At 45.7% G+C, this 24779-nt stretch overlaps 1 protein-coding gene across 1 annotated transcript in view; it reads left to right on the top strand.

Annotated features, from left to right (window-relative positions):
- Positions 1-3432: 3432 nt before the first annotated feature.
- SNAPC3 (small nuclear RNA activating complex polypeptide 3) overlaps positions 3433-24779 on the top strand; it is a 52745-nt gene continuing 31398 nt past the window's right edge. The window contains 2 exon segments of the mRNA XM_075595819.1: positions 3433-3644; positions 3647-3725. Coding sequence (XP_075451934.1) covers positions 3458-3644; positions 3647-3725 — 266 coding nt within the window. The 5' untranslated portion in view covers positions 3433-3457.

The following is a 24779-nucleotide window of genomic DNA, read 5'->3' as shown; positions in this document are numbered from 1 at the left end:
GCTTTGTCTTTTCCTACAGATAAACATGATTCACTGTACTACTGTATGAAGATACTGACAAGGTTTCTTTGTACGGTACCTTTTCGGCACATAATAGTAACCATACAAATAGTGCTTTAATTCAATTTTTATAATAAGCAAAAGTCTTAAGATTCATAATCTAATAGGGTAAGATAACACATATTCCACTACACAGAAAAATAACTATACAAGAGATATAGTAGAGAAGGAGATAAATTTTGTCATGGTGCAAAGTGAAAATGTGAACTATGGAAAAGGAGCTATAAAAATATAATTTACTTTATGCATAACATAGCTAATATAATTTGTAACAAGGAAATTTACAAATCCATAATTCTTGTCTTCAGTCTAGAATCACTCATGTTCCCATACTTTTTGTAACCCTATTTGTGTCACAAGGGGAACGTTATGTGATAATTAACACATAAAAGCATGTCACTGATTTCCTCCGCATTAGATGCTTAATGCATATGACGTCTCAGAAAGAGAGGCTTTCTAAATGTATTTCTTGTTTCAACAAGTGCAATTTTCAGGTGATGGGTTCACGGGGGTTTAGGGAATTAAGTCACAGTAAGGCTTAGGCATCACTGCACACCCCAGGAAGATCCCTCTGTGGGATAGAAACGTAGGATTTTTGTGTCTGTTACAATACAATTATTTGTGCACTTACTTCTGAGTGCTGTCTCTCTTTGCTGTTCTGCTTCCCTGCTGGATGTTAACGTACTCTTTACATTATTTATGGGACTAGCACCAGGCTTATTTGGATTACAACGTTGGTGCTTGTTGTTTATATATATATATATATATATATATATATATATATATATATATATATATATATATATATATATATATACTGTATATATATATATATATATTATACACAGTTAGGTCCGGAAATAATTGGACACTGACACAATTTTCATAATTTTGGCTCTGTACACCACCACAATGGATTTGAAATGAAACAACCGAGATGCAATAGAAGTGCAGACTTTCAGCTTTAATTCAAGGGGTTGAACAAAAATATCGTATGAAACGTTTAGTAATTGCAACCATTTTCATACACTGTCCCCTTATTTCAGAGGCTCAAATGTAATTGGACAGATTAACACAATCATAAATAAAATGTTAATTTTTAATACTTTGTCGAGAATCCTTTGCAGGAATGACTGCTTGAAATCTGGAACACATGGACATCACCAAACGCTGTGTTTCCTCCTTTGTGATGCATTGCCAGGCCTTTACTGCATCTGTCTTCAGTTGTTGTTTGTTCGTGGGTCTTTCTGCCTTAAGTTTTGTCTTCAGCAAGTAAAATGCATGCTTGATCGGGTTGAGATCAGGTGATTGACTCGGCCATTGCAGAATATTCCACTTCTTTGCCTTAAAAAACTCCTGGGTTGCTTTCGCAGTATGTTTTGGGTCATTGTCCATCTGTAAAGTGAAGCGCTGTCCAATCAACTTTGCTGAGTTTGTCTGAATCTGAGCAGACAATATATCCCAATACACTTCAGAATTGATCCGGCTGCTTCTGTCTTCTATCACATCATCAATAAACACTAGTGACCCAGTGCCATTGTAAGCCATGCATGCCCATGCCATCACACTGCCTCCACCGTGTTTTACAGATGACGTGGTATGCTTCAGATCATGAGCCGTTCCAAGCCTTCTCGATACTTTTTTCTTCCCATCATTCTGGTACAGGTTGATCTTAGTTTCATCTGTCCAAAGAATTCTGTTCCAGAACTGGGCTGGCTTTTTTAGATATTGTTTGGCAAAGTCTAATCTGGCCTTTCTATTCTTGAGGCTTATGAATGGTTTGCACCTTGTGGTGAACGCTCTGTATTTGCTCTCGTGAAGTCTTCTCTTTATGGTAGACTTGGATAATGATATGCCTACCTCCTAGAGTGTATTCTTCACTTGGCTAGATGTTGTGAAGGGTTTTTCTTTACAATGGAAAGGATCCTACGATCATCCACCACTGTTGTCTTCCGTGGATGTATCAGTGTTCAATTATTTCCTGTCATTGATTGTCATTGGCTGTCAAGCTCTCCATTAGCTGACTGCGGGCGGGCCTTGGCTGTCATTTCCTGACTACGAGACAAAGCATGGGGAGAAAGAGACAGACACAGCATGGGGGGAGAGCGGCACAGCATGGGGGGAGAGACACAGCATGGGGAGACACAATGGGGGAGAGACAGAATGGAGAGAGACTGGGGGGAGAGAGAGGCACAGAGAATAAGGGGGAGAGAGCGAGACACAGAGAATGGGGGGGGGGGAGGGAATAGAGGGATGGGGGATAGAGAATGGAGGGATAGGGGAGGAGAGAATGGAGGGATAGGGGAGGAGAGAGAGAATGGAGGGATGGGGGTAGAGAGAATGGAGGGATGGGGGGGATAGAGAGAATGAAGGGATAGGGGAGGGGGTGAGAGAATGTAGGGATGGGGAGGGGGGATAGAGAATGTAGGGATGGGGAGGAAGAGAGAATGTAGGGATGGGGGAGAGAGAATGAAGGGACGGGGGAGAGAGAGAATGGAGGGACGGGGAAGAAAGAATGGAGGGACGGGGGGAAGAGAGAATGGAGGGACGGGGGGAAGAGAGAATGGAGGGACGGGGGGGGGAGAGAGAAGGAGGGATGGGGGAGAGAAAGAATGGAGGGATGGGGGAGGGAGAGAATGGAGAGATGGGGAAGGGGAAAGATAATGGAGGGATGGGGGTGGGGAAAGAGAATGGAGGGATGTGGGGAGGGAGTGAATGGGGTGTGTGTGTGAGAGATGGGGGTGGAGAAACATATAAAGGAGAAGGGGCGCAGTTGGTGATGTCCTTTGTTTCATAAATATTTTTTGGAATGTGTCCCGGTTTTTACTTTTGTAAATCTGGTCACCCTATTGAAAGCTCCTGTATCCCACCTTGACAGAGGAACTAACGTGTACCTAATTTCATGTGCTCAGTGTTGGAGGGTCTGTCCTAGGACAGACTACCCATTTCAATTTCGACATCACTGCAACACAGGCAACTGTTTAGCAGAATATTTAATATCCTTTTAACCTGACTCCAGCCTAGTTGATCCAATTTAAAGTAACAGTAGTTAGGTTCTATAAAGCTTCAGTAAAAAGGGTTAAAAACAAATTCATTTTTTAGTTATAATTTAATGTAACGTTTACAATTGTATTAATATCTACAGTAACTTTGGCCTAAAATGTTATGAATAATGTTATATTTCTGGAGTTATAAATAATATATACTGAATTAAAATCACATAGTATTTTTTTTTTCTATTACGGGCACTCTGAGGTTATGAACCAGGCAGAGAGACAATAAACTGCTAGCACAACGGAAACAACCAGATGGCGCCTGGAAGTTGTAGTCTCTCTGACGTCCCTGTCTAACATCACATACGAAACACAGACTACAACCCCCAGAATGCATAGCGGTTATGGGGTACGGCGCGGAGGGTTCGGATGGCGTTTTGGTGATGGATGGAGAAAGGGATGAGAACGTTCCGGTTTATGAGGTCACAGATCTGAATACTCGAGTGATTCATGTCGGTTCTTTTGGGAACTTGTGGCGAGCCAACCTGCACAGCCGGGACCGAGCCTGGCTGAAGACTCCGGGCCTGACCTGCTGCAGCCAGAAGATACAGATCTGGCCAGACAGCTGGGCTGCTCGGTGGAGACGGCGGCAGAGCTCAAAATGGTGTGCAGGTAACACAATAAATAAATAGAAATGCTGCTTTTACCGAATAGGAGGACTAACAACATGTAATACACACAGATAAACTCGCGTATAAACTGGTAAAGCTGAGTGGCTGACGGAGAGGTTATACAGTGTTTGACGGGGGGGAGGGGGAGGGTGCAGTGATCGACGGGGAAGGGGTTGATTTCGTGCAGGCAGAGGGGAGGCAAGTTAAGCGAGAGACAGTGAGGGAACAATTTGAAAGACTGATATGGAGAGAGGGGGGACAAAGGGGACAGGCCATGGCTGAGAGGGCAAGGAAGTGCTGATATTGGTGGCTTTATTGAGTGCAAGGGAGGAGAAGGCAGATTTATTGTCAAAGTATGGTTCAAATTGATGTGGGAAAAAAAGGGTTATACCTGATGAGAGGTTCAAAAGCCTGTAACATATCAACTATTTGTTGGTATCACAGCCAGGGTTGCTACCTTCTATTGAAGGCTAACTCAAAAGATGTTTGTCTGTGGGTTTGTGCGCACTCTCATTGGCCGTCGGCCGGCCACACCTCTCGCTGTCATTGGCTGACTGCGGGGCGGGGTTATGGCACGGGCAGGGCCTCACACCGGCCCCTACTCCAGTGTCCGAGGGGCACCTCACCCTCTCCTCACTCGCTCCCGCCTGCTGCCTCTTCCGCTGGCAATCACAGGTAACCAACTCTGTGAGCCGCCGAGCACACCCGACCCCCCTGTCAGATGCCACGCACCCCCCCCCCCCCTCAGTCAGCTCAGCTGCCGAACACACGAGTACCTCCGCCGAGCAGGACACTGCTTCGCCGGGGGAGAGAGTGTGCGCTCTTTCGGAACTCACACAGACGCACCTCTTCCGGGGGGGTGGGGGGGAACAAACAGCGTCTCTGCAGCTTCGCGCACCAAGCACCCCCCCCCAACCCTCTTCCCATGTCCCCGTACCTCCGCACCTCTGCCGGGGGGTGGGGAACACACAGCGTGTCTGCAGCTCTGCGTGACACGCACCACCACCACCTGTGTCCCCGTACCTCCGCACCTCTGCCAGGGGGGGGGAAACCCAGAGCGTGTCTGCAGCAATGTGTATTAGATGTAAGCTTTACTAAGGGGGGGGGGGCGGCAGAAGTGTGAACGGTGGGGGGAATGGAGCTGTGATTGGGGGGGGACCGGATTACTGTGAACGGGTGAGAAGAGAGAGGGGGCAGAGAGGTGAATGGGGGGAGAGAGAGAGAGAGACAGGGGGAGCGGCGAGGGGGAACGGCAAAATCACAACCTGTGTAACGCCCGGGTATATCGGCTAGTATATAGATATATGTAAGTCCACGCTCACGCGGTGCGTTCGTACACACATGCTCACCGCGCTTGGCGCTTATGTGAGCAAAAAAAAAAACTAACTTTCCAGCGCGCTCAATGGCCCCCCGTTATTCCCCCCCGCCCGTTATTCCCCCCCCCGTTATTCCCCCCCCCCGTTATCCCCCCCCCCCCGTTATCCCCCCCCCCCGTTATCCCCCCCCCCCGTTATCCCCCCCCCCCCTGTTATCCCCCCCCCCTGTTATCCCCCCCCCCCCTGTTATCCCCCCCCCTGTTATCCCCCCCCCCCCTGTTATCCCCCCCCCGCGCGCGTTAATGCCAGGCCTGCGCGGACCCGACCTTACCTGCTGCAGCAGCATCTCCTTGCATTCTCCGCTCCAAACCCTGTTAACATGGCTGTGTACGGTCATGTGACACCCGTTACCATGACAAAAAGATACTATATGATGATGTATGCCCACACAGCGTCTGATCCTAGACAACACTGGATTCTATCTACACACCTGAATTTATAGTGTGACATGCTTGATTTACTCATTTATGTGAGTATAATGTTTGAAGATTGAAGGAACTGTGTTTTCATCGGTTATTTGCATTACTACACTGTATTTTTCTCTCACTGATTTTTTTTTTTTTTAATAACATATAATGCATCCCTGATCCTGTTCTACAACTGTCTGCAAGAAAAAAAGAAGACTCTTTTCTATTGAAGGTTGAGTGGGACGCACTTGTTGTAGTTATTACACTTACCTTAATCACTTGTTTGACTGTCTACTAATAAGGTTTATTCTATATGTTACGGTTTCAAGTGTACTAACATTACTTATCACTTGGGGTCACTACTAGCCTATTTCTCTATTCCTTTTATATACACTTTTAGTGTGGTTGTAGTTACTCTTTAGTTGTAAGCGCCAGTCCTATTACCTTTTTGTGCTGCACAACCCTGTTTGTGCTGTATTGATGTGTACGGTGAAGTCACGTCGCATGTTGCCATAATGCAGTCACCCTCCCAGATGATTTGTTCTAAAACGTACAACAGAAGTCTTGAATCTCTAAGGTTGGATTTTTGAAGGATGAAATATTTCTGTAGAAAAGAATCAATGTATTGAGACAAATTTGAAGTGAGTGAGTGAGTTAATCCCCGAGACAATAGGTCTGCCTGGGGGATTGATTAAACCCTTGGGTATCTTCAGGAGAAAGTAGAATACAGGGAGTTTTCGTTGCTCCCTCATCAAAAATGTGTACTCTTTCTCCTCCAGAATACCCTGTTCTTTACCCTTATCCAATAGATTTTAGAATTCTATTATAAATTCTTTGGTAGAGTTTTTTTTCTCAATTTTACATAAGTGTCGTGTTGCCTAATAACCTGTAAGCTTCCTCGTTGCACTTATTTCGGACCATTATAACTGTCTTCCCCACACCCGCCCTTTGTCTGCCTGTTTTTATAACGATATTGGGGCCTATGCAGAGAGCAGCGAATTTTAAAAATGGCGAGTTTAATAAAAAGTAGCTTTTTTGGAGAGTTTTATTCTCCATATGCAGAAATGTGCGAATTCTGCTATGTTTAACATGAATGCGTGTGGCGAGTTTAAATTGGCGAGATGCTCGCTGCAGAAATGTGTTAAAAAAAATTTGCGCCTTTTTTTTCCCTTTGCTATGGCCGCGAGCGGCAGCTTCTTGCCAACTTTTTCTGGCGAGGCAAAAAGGAGACAATCGCGCCATTTTATTGGCGCGAACAGCCGCTAGATGCCGTTCGCGCCTCTCTGCATAAGGATATTTTTAAAACTGGCGAGATGGACGTTCTCGCCAGCCGCGAGGCGAGTTTTACAAAAAGAAAAAAAAAATTGGCGCGTTTTTCGTAACTCGCCATTTTCTGCTGTTTTCTGCGCGATTTTCTCCAAAAAATGGCGAGTTTTGAAATAGCGCTGCTCTCTGCATAGGCCCCTCAGTCGTTATCCATTAATTCTTTAAGTGCCTCTTTCTTCTCCTTTTGTTTTAGTTCTCCTTATGGTTATCTTTCTTATTGGCCAGTTCCTCATTCTTTTCTCACCTGGTGGAATACCTCCAGGTGGTTCCCCTTAGTATGTTGAGGGTAGAAGGTATATCTTACTTTGAAATCTGAGTGGGTAATGCATTTTTTCTTGTTGTATAGTGGATATTATAGGGGTGGTTACCGCCAATATTTAGGTTCAAGATTTCTGCCGAAGAAGAAAAACCTTTTGAAGTGAAACTTCTTTAGTGGCACCTATTCTGATGGGGTAAAACGGGAGAGATGGGGGACAAATGTGAAACGGAAGTGACGTCACAGCTCCCCCCTCCCCCCCCCCGCATCTACATGCGGCGGCGGCGGCGATAGCCGCCGGCGCCGCTCCTAACAGCCGCTGCTCCCCCACACACACCCGCTGTGACATGCTGCCCACACACCTGCTGTGACATGCGGCGGCGTATCGCCGCCGGCGCCGCTCCTAACAGCCACTGCCATGGGTATAGCAAGATGGCTGCCGCAGAGCTTCGGTGCTGCGGGTGTAATAAGATGGCGGAAGCCCCGCAAGAACTCCGGCTGAGAGAGGACCTCCTACACACCCCTCACCCTCCCACACACCCAGTTGCTATCGCCGCCGCTCCTAACTGGCGCCGTTCCGCCGCCCGCTGCCATGGGCTGTGAGAGGAGGAGCCGCTGCTCAGCCTCTCTCCTCCCTCTTGCTTCCCCGAGTCCCGCAGCTCTCCCACACGGCTGCTGACATGCGGCGGCGCTAGCCCCTGGCGCCGCTCCCCCGCACCCGCTCAAAATTTACTCGCCGCCGCCACTCCATGCTCCCCCACACCGGACGCTTACTCTGCATCTGATCTCAGACGCGTAGGTTGTGGGCTATTTGCCCAAATTAAAGATGGCTGCCCTGCAGCAATTGCTGTGGACTGTGCATGCGCTCTGCCTGTCTGTGAGGGGAGTAGGAGAGTCTCAGGCAGAGCCGCCGCGGGTCCGCAGCTCTGACTGTCTGTGAGGGGAGTAGGAGAGTCTCAGGCAGAGCCGCCGCGGGTCCGCAGCTCTGCCTGTCTGTGAGGGGGGGGGGGAGGAGAGACTCAGGCAGAGCCGCCGCGGGTCCGCAGCACTGCCTGTCTGTGAGGGGGGGGGGGGGGAGGAGAGACTCAGGCAGAGCCGCCGCGGGTCCGCAGCTCTGCCTGTCTGTGAGGGGGGGGGGGGTGAGGGGAGTAGGAGAGTCTCAGGCAGAGCCGCTGCGGGTCCGCAGCTCTGCCTGTCTGTGAGGGGGGGGGGGGGGGGGGATGAGGGGAGTAGGAGAGTCTCAGGCAGAGCCGCCGTGGGTCCGCAGCACTGCCTGTCTGTGAGGGGGGGGGGGAGGAGAGACTCAGGCAGAGCCGCCGCGGGTCCGCAGCTCTGCCTGTCTGTGAGGGGGGGGGGTGAGGGGAGTAGGAGAGTCTCAGGCAGAGCCGCCGCGGGTCCGCAGCTCTGCCTGCCTTTGAGGGGGGGGGGGGGGGAGTCAGGAGAGAGGGGGCAGGACACAGAAAGAGAGACACACATACACTGACAGACACACACACATACATATATACACACACACACACACACACATATATACACACACACACACACACACTGACTGACACACACACACACACACACACTGACTGACACACCTACACACACACTGACACACATACACACACACTGACTGACACACACACACTGACTGACACACATAGACACACACACACACTGACTGACACACATACACACACACACACACACTGAATGACACACATACACACTGACTGACACACACACATACACACACACACACGCACACTGACACACATATGCACGCACACTGACTGACACACATACACTCACTGACTGACACACACACGCACACTGACACACATACACACACGCACACTGACACACATATGCACGCACACTGACTGACACACATGCACACACTGACACACACACTGACTGATACGCACGCACACTGACACACATACACACACTGACCGACACAGAGAGACATTCACACAACACAGAGAGAGACATACTGACTGACACACACACTCACACACTGACTGACACACACACACACACACACACACACATTGACTGACACACTGACTGACACACATGCACACACTGACTGACACACATGCACACACTGACTGACACACATGCACACACTGACTGACACACATGCACACACTGACACACACACTGACTGACACACACACACACACACACACACTGACTGATACGCACGCACACTGACACACATACACACACTGACCGACACAGAGAGACATTCACACAACACAGAGAGAGACATACTAACTGACACACACACTCACACACTGACTGACACACACACACACACACACACACACACACACATTGACTGACACACTGACTGACACACATGCACACATTGACTGACACACATGCACACACTGACTGACACACATGCACACACTGACTAACACACATGAACACACTGACTGACACACATACACACACTGACTGACACACATACACACACTGACTGACACACATACATAATCTCTGACTGACACACATACATACACAAACATACATACATACTCTCTGACACAAATACATACTCTCTGACTGACACACATACATAGTCACTGACTGACACATACACTGACTGTGCCGAGCACGCGCGTTATAAGTCAATTTCTGTGACAAAGGTCAAAGAAGTTTCACTTACTATGCGCGTGCACCGCACACACAGCTTTTTTTACGGCCAACTTCCTCAGGAATTTGTTTGCATCCATGAAGAGGTCGAAATTACTTGGTCCCCTCATTGGTGCAAACGACAGTCCCTTGGATATTATCCTATTCTGGGATTCACTGAGGGCATGGAACTCAAGTTAAATATGTTATGAGTTACTTGGTTGACCTTTTTGGTCCTCGTTCTTTTTCTTCTGCCCCTCTTTCCTCGGACGTTCTTCCTCTTTTGGGTCTTGCTTCCTTCTCTAGTAGGGGCAGAAAACGGTTTCCCCTCTCCCACAAAGTGGAAGGCCCCAGTGCCCTTAAAAAAATATCCGGTCTATGTAGACCAGTCTGCACTGGAGATATATCGCTTCTCACTGTTTCCCTTCTATCCTGATCTTTGCTCTTTTTGGGGATAGATGAGGATTATTGGTTTTGGCTTTGGCTTTTTCCCTCTTCTCTTCTTTCTCCTGATCAATTTGGGTATAACTAGCCTGATCTTAACCATTTGTGTGATGGTTTTGATAAGTATTTCTATCCATCTCTCTTCTTTCTATATTTTGGTCATGTCTGGTATACCCTGACTCTCTCAACGGTGTTCTTTGTCTATACTTGTTGTTGTTGTTGTTATCATTGTAGTGTCTCTTGTGTTCATATTTGTTATAATAATTATTCCCATTTATTATTGTTTTTATATTTATATGTTCCTCTCTCATGATCTTTATTTCCTTTTTTGATATCTGGTTTGGTTCCAACTTCTCTGTTCCCCCTTTAGATAATCTTCTTTGTACTGTATCTCCTAAATTTCTTAATTTTCATCAAATTTTAGGTCTTTCTCTAGATTGTCTAATTTCTTTTGTAATGCTTTACCTTTCTCGTTAAATTCAGCAGTGTCTTCCATTGGGCTTAATGTATCTTTTATGATGTTAATTTCCTCATTACATTTTTTAGATGGGTGTTTTTTTGTTTTTCTATAATTAGATCAAATCTTGAGAACATTTATCAAGTATTGTGTTCCAATTCTTGTTAAACTCCTTATCTTCTAAATCTATTTTTTTTAAATTATTAATCCCCTAGGGATTTGCTCGCAGTTCTTATATTTCTGTAATTTATGGAATTCAATATCTATAGTGATGTTTATATCTTTTTCACAAACACTTTCCTCAAGTGTTTTCATTCAAAGTTTACACTTCTCATTAGACAGTCCCTACCAGAGGGTCGGAGCAGGGAGTTACAACTTTATATTAATCACTGTTTATGTTCATTTATTTCACTGTGTAATATAATAAAGTCACATATAATTTTTATCACTTTATTATCACACCTATCACGTTGGTTGTAGAGGGAGCGCCTTATTGTTTGCATAGACTTATGGCGCAGAGGCATCACGTGACACCACGTTGTCATGGCAACGTGACAGCGCGTGTCGTCACAAAGCGTCTTGTCATGGCAACACGGCGCCATTTGACATTGCGCAAACGTTGACTTAATTTGTAGGGGGAGATGCCAGAAGATGCCGGGAGATGCAGCAAGCCACCCGGATATCTATGAGGTAAGCCGGGAGATACATGGCCAAAACCTGTAGTCTCCGGGTCAAACCCGGAGTGGTGGCAATCCTGATCACAGCACATTACTCCTCCCTCCTCTTATTTGATCATGTTGGTGTGGGGGGGGGGGGGGTTGAGAAAAGAGTCCGACTGATCTGTCTCTCCATCAGTTTGCTGTCATTCAGTCACTTTCTCCCCTTGTCTGTTTTGTGTTTCAGCAAGTTTGCTAGAGAGGAGACAAACACCTTTCTAGGGTTAAAACATTTTGTATCAGGACGTAAGCAAATTTGATAAATTTAGTATATAGTGTTTCAGCAGTAGAACATTGCTCTGTTTACTACCTGCTACTTACTGTGCACAAAGAACATTTTAACAGCAAATAAAATGGGTCAGTAAAGTGAAACATTGGGAAATTATAGTACTGGCATAAATACAGAGACAAATAATTAAAATAAGCGTGCCAGCACATATGGTCTGTTTTATTCAATTCCAAATGGGACAACCTGTCGAGTGTAGGTAGATCTGACAATGAACTGATTATATCCTGTACAGATGGAGTTACTCTAGCTTTCCAATCACTGAGTAATATTCTTTGAACCTGTTTACTAAAAAATGCTATCCAACTGCATTTATGTTTTGTAAAGTGATTGATTTGCCAGTTAGCGGTTCCTGCTTGTGCTCTCTGGGTCAGTTCCACCTCCCCCCCCCCCTCAGTATTAGGTCTCCGGGTTCCGTGGGCACTCTGTCATTGCATAGTTCTAATTCTATGCTAGAGATTAATGTGGTTAGCCCGACGGCACCTGGGATCTATTTTATTGTTATTTACATTGCTGCAGTTATGGGTGTGTGACCCATGGTTTTGTTATATGTGCTACTCATTGGGCTTGCAGTGCAGCGTGGGTGTCGCACTTTTGTGTATGTGTGTTTTCTTTTAGATTTTTAATGTCTATTTAATGTCTATTGAATTGTGTACACGCTAATCAATTTAGATGGTTTTATTCACTTGGTCATCTATAAGTGTTTATTAATCCTTGGTGCGCTTGCTGTGTCTTTTTTGTTTCTCTGGGATCTCCCTCTGGAGATCCCATTTGGGAGCGTTTGGGGAGGTGCTCCATTACTCTTGTGCTGCAAAAGGATTGGAAAATTAAAGAAAGATTCAAGACAACTCGAGCGCGGAACCTTAAAGTTTTTTGGTATTTCCTGAAAGAGAAATTAATTCAGAAAATGGAACACAGCATTTTAGTTGACCTGATAAGCATCTTGAATAATGTGACGCTGTATGGTAATCCATCAGTGTACTTTACATTACAGTAATTTAAATGAGTAATAGGTTACCATAGCAACCCACCTCTGCTCAACATTTTCCTGTCTTTTCTAGTGTTGGTTGGCAGTGCCAGTCTATAGCAGTACTGCTATCTCGCAGGTGCTGCTGGGGAGGGTGAACCCTAAACACCACTTACACATGATCAGACTTTCCCTACCACATATACATATAAATGTGCGATCCCCATATAGTCTTCCAAAAAAAAGGTAACATTTTAACTGGCTTCTCTAAAGAAATCTAATAGTGGTTTGGTTGCTTTCATTTTTTGGTTAATTGGTTACGCTACATTTCTTAACGGTCTGTGAATGGGAATGTGACTTCTTTACCCTTATCCCACTCTGTTCTTATTAGAAAAGCAATAAAATTAACGAGAGTTGGTGATGGGGCACTCCAGCTTCCCCCCTTCCTGACTGGACTTTGACCATGGAGGAGTTCAGAGATTCTCTGTAAATGGTTGTATCCAAATATCCATCTGGATTCTTCTGTATGGTTAGGTCTAGGAAGTGTATATTTACACTATTACTTTAAGTTAATTTGAGGTTGTGGGTGTTGGTGTTTAATACATCGATGAATTGTTTAAAGGCAATTTCTGTCCCCTTCCATAAAACAAGCACATCATCGATGTATCGCACCCATAATTCCACTTGATCAGTGAAATCCTTCAGGGCATCGCTGAAAACCACCGTTTCCTCCCACCAGCCAAGATAGAGATTGGCATAAGTGGGAGCACATGTGGTCCCCATTGCAGTGCCCAGAATCTGATGGTAATTGAAAAGGAAAAAATTCCTAGTTAGGACAAAAGATAGTAATTTTATAACAAATTTGTTGTGTTTCCTTGTATGATCACTCCTACACCTAAGATACCGCAGAAATCCCTGATATGTGGGGGATGCTTGTGTATAAACACTCTACATCAGGCCAGCACAACACGCGGCCGGCACTCACTGTGCAGCCCGCGGCGGCTGCTGCTGCTTTCCCCCCCCTCCTCCTGAGTCCGCTCTCCCTCCTCCCGAGTCCGCTCTCCCTCCTCCCGAGTCCGCTCTCCCTCCTCCCGAGTCCGCTCTCCCTCCCCCCGCAAGCCGAGCCCGCTCTCCCCCTCCTCCCTCCAGCCCGCTCTCAAGACTGCACGCTCTTGCAGTGCGGCACGTCCCGCCGTGATCTGAGGGGTGGTGCAGGGGCTGATGTGAGGTGCAGGGGGATATGTGCAGGGGGGGGGGAATGATGTGAGGTGTAGGGGGGGGAGAATGATGTGAGGTGCAGGGGGTGAGGTGCAGGGGGGTGATAGGAAGTGCAGGGGAGGGTCATTTGAGGTGCAGGGGAGGGTCATTGGAGGTGCAGCGGAGGGTCATTGGAGGTGCAGGGGGGGAGAATGATGTGAGGTGCAGGGGGGGAGAATGATGTGAGGTGCAGGGGGTGAGAGTGATGTGAGGTGCAGGGGGGGAGAGTGATGTGAGGTGCAGGGGGGAGAGTGATGTGAGGTGCAGGGGGGAGAGTGATGTGAGGTGCTGGGTGGGAGAGTGATGTGAGGTGCAGGGGGGGAGAATGATGTGAGGTGCAGGGGGGGTGGGATGTGTGTGGTGTGCAGGGGGGTATTGTGTGTTTGATGTGGAGGGGGAGTATTATGTGTGTGGGTGAGGGGGAGAGATGGGGGTATGAGAGATAGATGGGGAGTATCGCAAAGGTTGATAGTGAGGGGTTCTGGGGGAGATTTGAGGATGATGATGAGGTGCTGGAGGAGAGATGATGATGATGATGATGATGATTTTACCCCTGTGGCCCAATTTTTTTTTCCTTGGAGCAGTTCGGCCCTTCTCGCTTTACGAGTTGTGCAGGCCTGCTCTACATCGATGCTGACAAGATTGTGTCGGGATCTATGCATATACCCTTGAGTTTAAGAAGTACATCCTTTGTATCCTTTAAGTAGGAAGGTAATGATCTAACAAAGGGTCTAAGAAATTTGTGAGTTATATACTGGCATGTGAAGTTAAATTATCGATTCCCGACACAATCCGTCTGCCAGGGGGAGGAACAACTTATTTGTGCACTTTGGGTAAGTGGTAGAAGGTGGCTAACTATGGAGTCTTGAGACGTTTTGTTAAATCATGACATGGTGTAATATGTCATGTGTTGTTGTTCATCTGAGGCTGTATTTACCTAATTTTAAGACCTGCTAAGGAACAGATGATTGTTACTATGTCCTGATATGTAAAACCATAGAATTCAAAGAGGGTGTACTTTCTTTTTTATACCACTGTATATGTGAAGATATAGTCAAAGAAATATGGAGAGATCTATAATGGTTATTACCCAAAGAGACAGGAAAAAGAATGGACGGGTTTGAAACCAAAAAAGGCTGTGACATCACAAGGGTAAAGAAAAGGCTGGACATGTCGCAAGAAAAAACAATCATCGTTGGTCAAAGACGGTGTGACGGTGGGGGTAGCCAGTCTTCATAATAAAGGTGCAACCCGACTGGTTACCTCTGAAAACCGTAGGTCCCCGGTAGCTTAGCAGCACCATAAGCCGAGGACACTGTGTGTATTATTTTCCTAAATGTGCTTAATACATGTGTACAAGATTGGGGGGCAAAGATACTGGTTGTTCCCCCATTTTACCTGCAGACCGCGTCTGGTCTGCGGGTAAGCGTGGTACGCGTATGCATGTTGTCCCTGTTATATTTTCCCTTTAAAATATTGTATTTCCTGCCTTCCATGCTTAGTGTAACAGTGGTATTCCTGAGCCCAGGTTAGAGTAAGAAAGATGTACTTTTAAAATGTGGATTCATCTCTATACAGACAGTACTGGTGATTCGATAAGCAGCCAGGATGTCTGCATAGAGATGTGGGATCAAAGAGAAGGAAAGCCGAGAGAAGTCAGGCCGTTTGGTGAGCTGGGATGGGAGTAGTACCAGGACTGGAGACTCTTTGTTCTCCCAGACTCTGTGGAGCCTACCCAGCGGGAGGTATTGGGCTGGCAATGGGAAGCCATTGCTGGTAGACACGGTTCACATTGTCCAGTTCGAATTTCCCGCTTGCTGGTATCCTGAGCCTCCTTGACACACCCCCTCCTCTGACGTGTACAGTAAGACAAGCCCCCAGCTCGGATTGGCTGTTGCAGTTACGATCCGTTCTCTGATTGGTCGCCAGCCCCTTCTCTATGTTGAACATAGGACATTGAGGTTTATGTAAGGGGACTCGCCGATCAGAGAACCAGACTATCTTGAGACTTGGTGCAGTGAAGCGCTGGCGGGCTTTTCAAAAGTGCTTTGTTCCGAATAGCAAGGCACTTGGCACGGAGTTGCCGGAGAAGCCTAGCTTAGCTGAGGACAAGTTCTCAGATCGCGGCTGTCATGGGAGACCAGGCAATTTACACCTTTTTAACCGGGATCATTCACTGATCAAAACAAGGTAATAAAGTAAATTGAAGTTTATTCGCACAAATTCGCTTACACATAATGGAACACAAAATACAGACGAAAAGACACACTTACTGGGGGTCTGGGGTCGAAAACTAGTCTTTCCTAGGTCCAGGGAAATCTATGGGAGAAAAGGGGAGTGGTGAACCATTGTCCCTGACGAAGCTCCGTAGCTGGAGGGAAACGTGCGTAGGGCACGTAATGATGTCATCAGCTTCCGACATGGAGCTGTTTTAGCCTTTAGTGTACCGAGTGTTCAGTAGTCTGGATCAGCATTATTTATTACATTTACCACACTATACGATGTATCTAGATAATAAAGACAGGAGATCTTTTGAGCTCATCAGAGCCATTTATGGGGAGGTATATGGTGCTACAGCAAGCATTTTTTATTAGATATGCTTGCTTGTGGCAGTCTGGATTTAGTTTAGACTGTTAGTCTGGACTTTATATTATATAGAACCACCCTTCATAGCTCTGGTTAATTTCTGCCATGTAGAGTTGTGAGCCTAGGTCAACAACAGATGAAACATTACATCTACCTATAGTTGGTTCACACCCTATATATATATGTACTAAGCCAGTAGATTGCTCCTGTAACTTCTTTCTTCACCTTGATATTCCCAATGTGGGATAAGGTATAATGTAATTTACTAACCAGCTACGCCTATTGTAACTGAAGCAAGCATTGATTTTAGCTCTTTAGTTAACGTTTCATTAATTTATTAGGTGTATTACTGAAGTTTGCTCTGGCTTTCTGATGGGTTTCCCATCAATACTGCATCATTCCATTTATTCCTTATCTCAGTAAAGTATAATTATTTCTGAGTGTATTACTAGGAATCTTTTGGTATATTGTTTCACTTTCGGCGGATTGATTTTTGAATTACTGTTACAATCACAATTAATAGTATATGTTTTAAGTAAAATATTATTAAAGGTTATATCTTAAATTGTTAGTGGGGTGAATTTCTCTCTGAGCACACTGTCTTGTGTACTCCTCTATTTACTAACTCTATGGGAGAGTTTTACCCTGACCGGGACTTAGCCCCGAATCTCCTGGTTCCCACGCCACCGCTCCCTTCTCTTCTGAGAACTTGGACTTTCTTGACCGCGAGTTATCCCAATTTTCATGGAACTCAAATCAGTCCAGCCGCGACTGCTACGGTCGATTTTGAGAACTTGGCCGCAAAAAGCTGGACTTAGAATCTGGCAGCCAGACTTTCCTGGCTTGAAATCGAAGCCGGTTGCTCTGTTAATCGCGCAAGAGCAACTTTGAAAATCCCACCGCGCTTTTACTACTGGGAATCTCCAATCTGATTGGCTCACCGGTTCTTAATAGTATTCTGAGTTTCGTTTATGAAACTCAGCAGCCAATCATCGCGTGGGAACTTTCTCGGCAGCCAGTCAGAGCCAAGCCGGTATGAAAAGCTGGGTCAGCGGTCCCTGGCTATCTCAATGCCTCACGCTGGGTCAGGCTCCCCAGGTCTGGCAGAGCAAATGGAAGCCCGGACGACTGCCATTGTTCCCTGACCTGGTACTTGAGCCCTTCCTGCCATCCAAGTTATTTTTACACCTCCTGCATCCTCTGGCTTCTTTGAACTCTGATGTCCAGCACTGGGGAGAGACGAGGTGAATAATCACCACAATGACGTGTGCTGCAGAGTGTAGGTATTCCCACAGCATAAAAATTCTCCACACTTCCAGTGTATGTCCGGAATACATGAGATAATAAACGGAGTGATTAAAGTCCAATGACTAGACCTCTAGTGTGGGGTCGGGTTAGCGGTGATAACAAGAGAGGGATGACCGGGGGGTCTCTCGACCGGCACCGGACCCCTTCAGTATAACTAGCCGCACATGAGACCAATCCTCCTGGGGGCACTCCGTGAAAAATAAAGTCCACTTACTGCATCTGCATCTGGTGGGTCCGGATAAGCGTGCTCCTCGCTGCTCGTGATGCACAGAGGGGAAAACTTCTCACTGGAGGGAGAGAAGGGACAGCGGGCACTGCTCGGCAAATAGTGAAGGCTGGACTGCGCTGGGTTAAAAAATTATTTATTTAGCCATTTGCAAACATAGATTAAAAGGGAAGGTCCCCCGTAGTAACTCTCGGGGGACCTTCCCTTTTAATCTATGTTTGCAAATGGCTAAATAAATAATTTTTTAACCCAGCGCAGTCCAGCCTTCACTATTTGCCGAGCAGTGCCCGCTGTCCCTTCTCTCCCTCCAGTGAGAAGTTTTCCCCTCTGATGTCCAGCAGACTTACTGGTGTCTATGGGTTAGCCCTGGCAGCCTGCCTGGACATTGGTTCCGAAAGTCCCAAGCACATATAGCAAATGCAGTATCTAACAGTTTATTAATAAAATATAGTTTAATACATCCTAAGTCTCTGGGGATGGGGAATAGAATAGGAAATGTACTTTTACTCCTATGAGCCTTTATTCCTCACACACTATCTCTTTGACTTGGCCTGGAGTCTGAGATTCCCCTCACAACCTTTTATATATGGCTGGTGCACCCACAAACCCAATACAGGTTCTGGGCTACCTGGACATTAACTGGGGTACCTTCCTTAACCTTGGGATCCCCCCAGCTACAGGGACACAATTTCATCCCTGTGCCCCATTAACCTTTCTGGACTATTTTCACTGGAGACCAGGCATTTACAACTTTTTACCAGGATCATTCATTGAGCAAAACAGGTAACGTGAAATAAATTGTAAATTTATTTGCATGAAAAGGCATACACACAATGGAACACAAACTACATAAGAAAAGACACACTTATTGGGGTTCTGAGGGTCAAAATTAGACTTTTCTAGGTGCATGGACCTCTAAGTCTCCCCTGACCGGGACTTAGCCTGAAATGTCATGGAACTCAAATGGGCATGAAGTTCCAGACACCACCGCTCCCTTCTCTCCAGAGGACTTGATTTTGCTTGACTGGGAGTTGGTTCCAAACGTCCTGGAACTAAAACCGTCTTGAAATCCCAGCCACAACCGCTATGTTCAGTTCTCAGAACTTGGCCGCCAAAAGTGGAATTTAGAAAATATTCCGTGCAGACTTTTCTGAAGCTTGTGCCTTGCTATTCGCGCAAGAGCATTTTTGAAAAGCCCGCCTGTCGTCTTGCGCCAGAAATCTCAACGTTCATTGGCTTAGGGGTTTCTTATAGTATTTTGGAGTTCATTCACAAAATACTACAGCCAATCAGAGCGAAGCCGGTCTGGAAAGCCAGGTAAGCGGGGAATCTGAATCTCCCTAGGTACATGCGCGAGTTTGCCACCTTTGTCTTAGGGATTGCAAGCCGAAAAGAGTACCAGGACATTTGGTACTATCTCCCGGTCAAGGGATTTTGGCAGCTCCGGAGCAGATACAGCGGTGGCGTAAGGAGCTTCATGTCGATTTTGAGTTCCAGGACATTTCGGGACAAGTTCCGGTCAACCTAAAGACTTTGTTTTACCTCCTTGTTTCACCTCGGAAAGTCTAGTTTTCTAGCCCAGACCCCCAGTAAGTGTGTTTTCTCTTGTATTTTGTAAGCCACTGTGTATACGTCTGTTTCAATTAAATAAATTACAATTTATTTTACTAACTTGTTTTGCTCAGTGAATGATCCCGGTAAAAAGGTGTAAATACCTGGTCTCCCATGACACTAGGTATCCCCTTTAACCTAGCGACTGAGTTTGAGGTTACTATCTGCTGGCATACACTTGTCAGTATGACTTAATGTGAAGCTGTACCTTCCTAGTATTTGCTACATGTAGGTGACAGTGGGTTATATTCTCCATCAGCAATTTGACTGCTTTATTCCCCCTCACTTTTTCTCATCCTCTGCTGTATGGTGTTACATAGCAGCCATAGTGGTTACCCAGTGTTTTCCTTTCTGGGCATTTAATCCAGGCATATATAGGATTAACACTATTTGGGGTTTTTCCACATACATACTCATACCCTATGCTGATTTTGATGAGCTACCATTATGTTTGGTCCAATTTGGATATAGCTTCCTTGATCTGTTAGGACTCGTGCAGGGTGTCCATGTCACATTTTTTTAAACTTTTTGTATTGTCCTTTTATTCTATGTGAAATTATAATAAATTGTGATAAATTTTGGTACATCCCTGTGCTCCGTTGGGATACTTTTTTCCTGTGTTAGAGATGTGTATATGTGTGTATATATGTTATGGTGGGTGAAAAAAACAACAAAAAACCTCCACCATTGGCTTATAGCCAATAAAGAATATCACTTGTGAGCACATTCACATGTCTTAGACAGGTCTGCACCCCCTGCCTTTTAACTATTATTACCTAGCATACAGTGCTCCCCCTGCAGCAAGGGATTCTGGGAAATGACATGCAAATGAGCACACAATGGGTCACCTTTTGCCTGGAATATCCATACACATGGAGCTCATTTAAGCAAATGTATCACCATTCACACAGCTTTTAAGCACAGCATGGGACTAGCAAGGAAAGTCAAACCACCCACAGACATGTTTCAACCTTGATGGGTATCATCAGTGTGAGGTTGGTTTATACTTACTTTGCAATATTTCTAGGCTGGTTAGGTTTACAATTACGTTTTATGGTCGGTGAAATCGGCAACAAAAAACCTCCATCGTTGGCATATAGCCAATAAAGAATATCACTTGTGAGCACATTCACATGTCTTAGATGGGTCTGCACCCCTGCCTTTCAACCATTATCACCTAGCATACAGTGCTCCCACTGCAGCAAGGGATTCTGGGAAATGACATGCAAACTTACGGGGGAGTCCTATCTCACTAGATGCACGGCGCTGGCAAAGCTAGCTTACCTTGGATGCCACATCAATAGTCCGTTCTGAATATTCCAGTCACAAGGGATGGCTGCCCCAGGTCTACAAAGGACACGTTACAGTTGGTCTCTAACACAGAGACCAACAAGGAACAACTGTGGCGCTCGGATCGGCGTGTGCTTCTATAGTTTTCCGGCCTCAATTTGGAGAGCTGGGTGCCGACCAATCAGCGGAGTCCCTTTTTAATCCGCTGAGCCAATCCAGAGTGACGGGGGCATCCAGAACGGACCAATCCGGGGAGGTGGTAGAGCCAGTGCCAAAGGAAACCCTGGGGGTCGAGATGCTTGAGAAATTTGGATCTGACCAATGGGAACCAAACTGCGCCGACGGTGCTAGTACCCGAATGCTAATACCCAAATTCAGTTTCAGGCCTCCCGCAGGGTTAGATGCCTCGCTTCCGAGGATAGAATAATGCTCCAGCTGTGAAGTGTGTACTCTCCCAGCACGCAGGCACATCCTTCCCTAGCTCCCCATTGTCCCTTAGCATAGTGGCTAGCCCACTGACTCACTGTATGCCTGATCCTCAGCCATTATTACTGGCCCAGGCATACAATGACTTGCACAGATAAACATACATACAGTGTAAAACACAAACACATACCAATTGCAGGTTACATATTCCTAGGGTTGGGACACTTTTTAACACTAGGATGGCACATTTTGCCCGTGCAGTGTCACCATCTTGACAAGCAGTGGGCAGCAAGCAACCTGAAACCTCTTTCTTTTACCATGGTCCCCATCCTCACGAACATCTTTAAAGCCTCTCTGTGTTGTAGTACTTTTCCATCTTTTTTTTTTTAACAAGCTATTGTTGGATCTATTGTTAAGAAAAACACTCTAGACCAGGGATTTTCAACCGGGGGTTCCGCGAATACCACTGAGGGGTTCTGTGGCTCCAGGGGGGGGGGGGGGGGAATATGGGACAGCTGTCCCAGGCGTGGTGGCACCCCCACATAGCAGTGACCCGGCATCAGCAATAGCACACGCCAGGTCTCTGCTTTCCTCTCCCTGCTTCTGCCACCAACTTTACATATACTTAATTTTCTCAACCCCCATAACCTACTTTGACCCTCTCCAATCAGGCTTCTGCACAGCATACTCTACAGAAATCACACTCAACAAGGTAGGTAATGATCTCTATATTGCAAAATCTCAAAGCAACTACTCCATTCCGATTTGTGTCGATTTCGGCTTTCCATACTATTGAACACCCTCTTCTACAGAATCGTCTTGCCCTTGGAATCTGTGACACTGCCTTCTCCTGGCTTTCCTCTCCTCTCTCAGGCCTGGTTCAGGGTGCTGGCTTCGGAGGGAGGACGTGTTGACGTGCGTGCGGCCGTCCGACACAATGTATTTAAAGTTAATTGGTGTTGTCAGGGTAGCAGCTGCCCTGTATCCGAAGTACGCAGTTGACTCTGGCTACAGTTTCAATAAACAACCCAAGTCGTTTTTTGAAGCTGCAGCAGCGTCACTGGGACCTCGGCAGCCGATGAAATCATTCTTGAGAATGATTTCAAGACTGCAACTTCGATCCCTAACCTCAGGTCTGTAGCCCCGCCTCCTCAACTCCTGAAAAAGTCTGCTGTGGAGGATGAACACACATCGCCCAGCAGACTGCCCCCCGCCCTCCAACTCCTGCCTCTGGCACCCTGAACGAGGCCTCACCATTCCTTCACTGTCTCGTGTCAACTGTTGTTCAACCCATATGGCACTGTGTAGGTGTACATCAAAGCTCTGTTTAAGGCCCCTTACTCTTCTCTCTATGAAAACTCTCACTGGGTGACCTCATTGTGTCCTTTGGATTAATCGATCATCTCTATGTTGAGGACGCACAACTATATTTATCTACACCTGACCATACACCTACAGTCTAGTCAAAAATTACACCGTTCCCGTTGGCAATCTCAACCTGGATGACCATTCATTAACTTAATTGTAACATGGCTAAAACAGAGCTTCTCCTATTCCCTCCAAAACCAGGTCCCATTGTTCCCTTCTCTATTAGTCAATACCACTACTATCCACCCAGTCTCCCAAGCACTCTGCCTAGGGTTTACATTTGACTTCTCCCTTTCCTTCACCCCACATGTAAACGTTATTACTTTATCTTGCCTCTTCACAGCATTGCTAAGATAGGAAGGGGTCTATGTTCCACTACCACTAAAACTAATGTATGCCCTGTTCTCTCCCATTTTGATTACTGTAACATTCTTTTATTTAGCTTCCCTGCCTCATACTTCTCTCCTTTACAATCCATTCAAAATGCTGCTGCCCGAATCATCTGCTCTTCTAGCCGCGTATTTGCTTCCGACCTCCTGAGCGCTGTCTGCTGGCTTGTTATTCATTTCCGTATAAACTCCAAAATTATCCTCCTTAGTTTTAAGGCTCTACACGCCTCTGTACCTCCATATGTCTCAACTCTGATCTCTCGTTATACCCCTCTCGTTATACCCCTATTAGTCATCATAAGCTCAACCCAAGATTTTCTCATCTTTTCACCTTTTACCTCTACCGCTCTCTACCATCTTAAACCTTTTTCACTAATCTCTCCCTACCTATGCAATGCTCTTCCACTCCACATTCGTCTAGCAGGTTCACTTTCCACATTTAAATCCCGGCTGAATATCCACTTCTTAAAAAGAAGCACCTCATTAAATGTTGTACACATCTGCTACGAACTCGGATGCACTTTTACTTAACGTGTCTGTATGCCTCCCAATCTAACACTTAGATTGTAAGCTGTTTGGGGCGGGGTCTCTTTGCCTAAAGTTGTCATTTACCTTCTTATGCACATAGTTTGTAATTTATTTAGCTTCCATTGTAATGTTGTAAAGCACTGTGTACCCTGGTGCTATATAAATACAATTATACATACATACAGGTAAAATATAATATCACCCAATCTAAATATTAAAGCTGCTTTAATATTAAAGTGAAATTAAAAAAGCTGTCCACCGCTTGTTCCTTAAATATATCTAAATATAGAAATAATGAAGTTTACCATTGTTTTGCATTTTATAACCTTTCAAAGTGCCGCAGTATTATTATTATTTTTTTTTAAACTTAATTTCCCCTTAAAAATAACTTAACATGTGATGAACTTACCAACCCTGTGTTTAAAAATAAAATAAAAAAATCTTGCTTTTTTGTTTAATTTTAAATGGTCCAAAGCCTGCTGTAGTGTTCCCTTGACAACCTATGCTGTTCTCAACTGGTCCACCTCACTAGGCAGTACATTATAGTTGTTTTGTATACAGACTTCAAAGGTGTCTTATCCAGGGGCTCTCCGATAATGATGTTTGTATGTCACGAAGTGAGGGGGGAATCGGCAATCATTTTAATTTGAGGTTTTGGCTCATATTTTAGGTGTAAAAAACATATTTAAAAATCAATGAGCAGGAAAAAAGTAGTGGTGACATCTCACGTACCCTATTGCATCGTACAATGAATGTCTTTTTTTTTCTTTTTTTTTTTTTAACCGTTCAGCCCCCTTTGTATATTTAAAGCAGCAGTTCAAGCGGCATGTTTTTTTCTTCTATAGGTTTGAAGCAGAGGGTCTCCTGAGCTGAGCAGTGTTGATTTAAGCTTTGGGGACCTTCTGCTTCCCGAGTTACTTCTTTAGGCGTTGCTGGTAGCAGCTACGGCTGTACTGTGTGGGGAACGCAATGGTGGCTTAAATGTCCTTTGTCACGCGGTTCAATAGGAAGCTGTGACATCATCCCTTGTGTCTTCCTGTGGACCCGCGTGGTCAGGGAGCTTTAAACTGCAGAGATACTGGCACCGCCTACGTAAAGGTGTATCTCGGGAAGCAGGAAGTCCCCCCTGCTGCTTTAAACTCTTACTGTACCAGGAAGGTTCTTCTGAAGCATGTCTCTCTAAAACTTTGC

Source organism: Ascaphus truei, chromosome 1 (genome assembly GCF_040206685.1).
Source record: "Ascaphus truei isolate aAscTru1 chromosome 1, aAscTru1.hap1, whole genome shotgun sequence".
Taxonomy (NCBI): domain Eukaryota; kingdom Metazoa; phylum Chordata; class Amphibia; order Anura; family Ascaphidae; genus Ascaphus; species Ascaphus truei.
The sequence above is the reverse complement of the archived record's forward strand: the minus strand, read 5'-3'. Positions and strand labels throughout refer to the sequence as shown.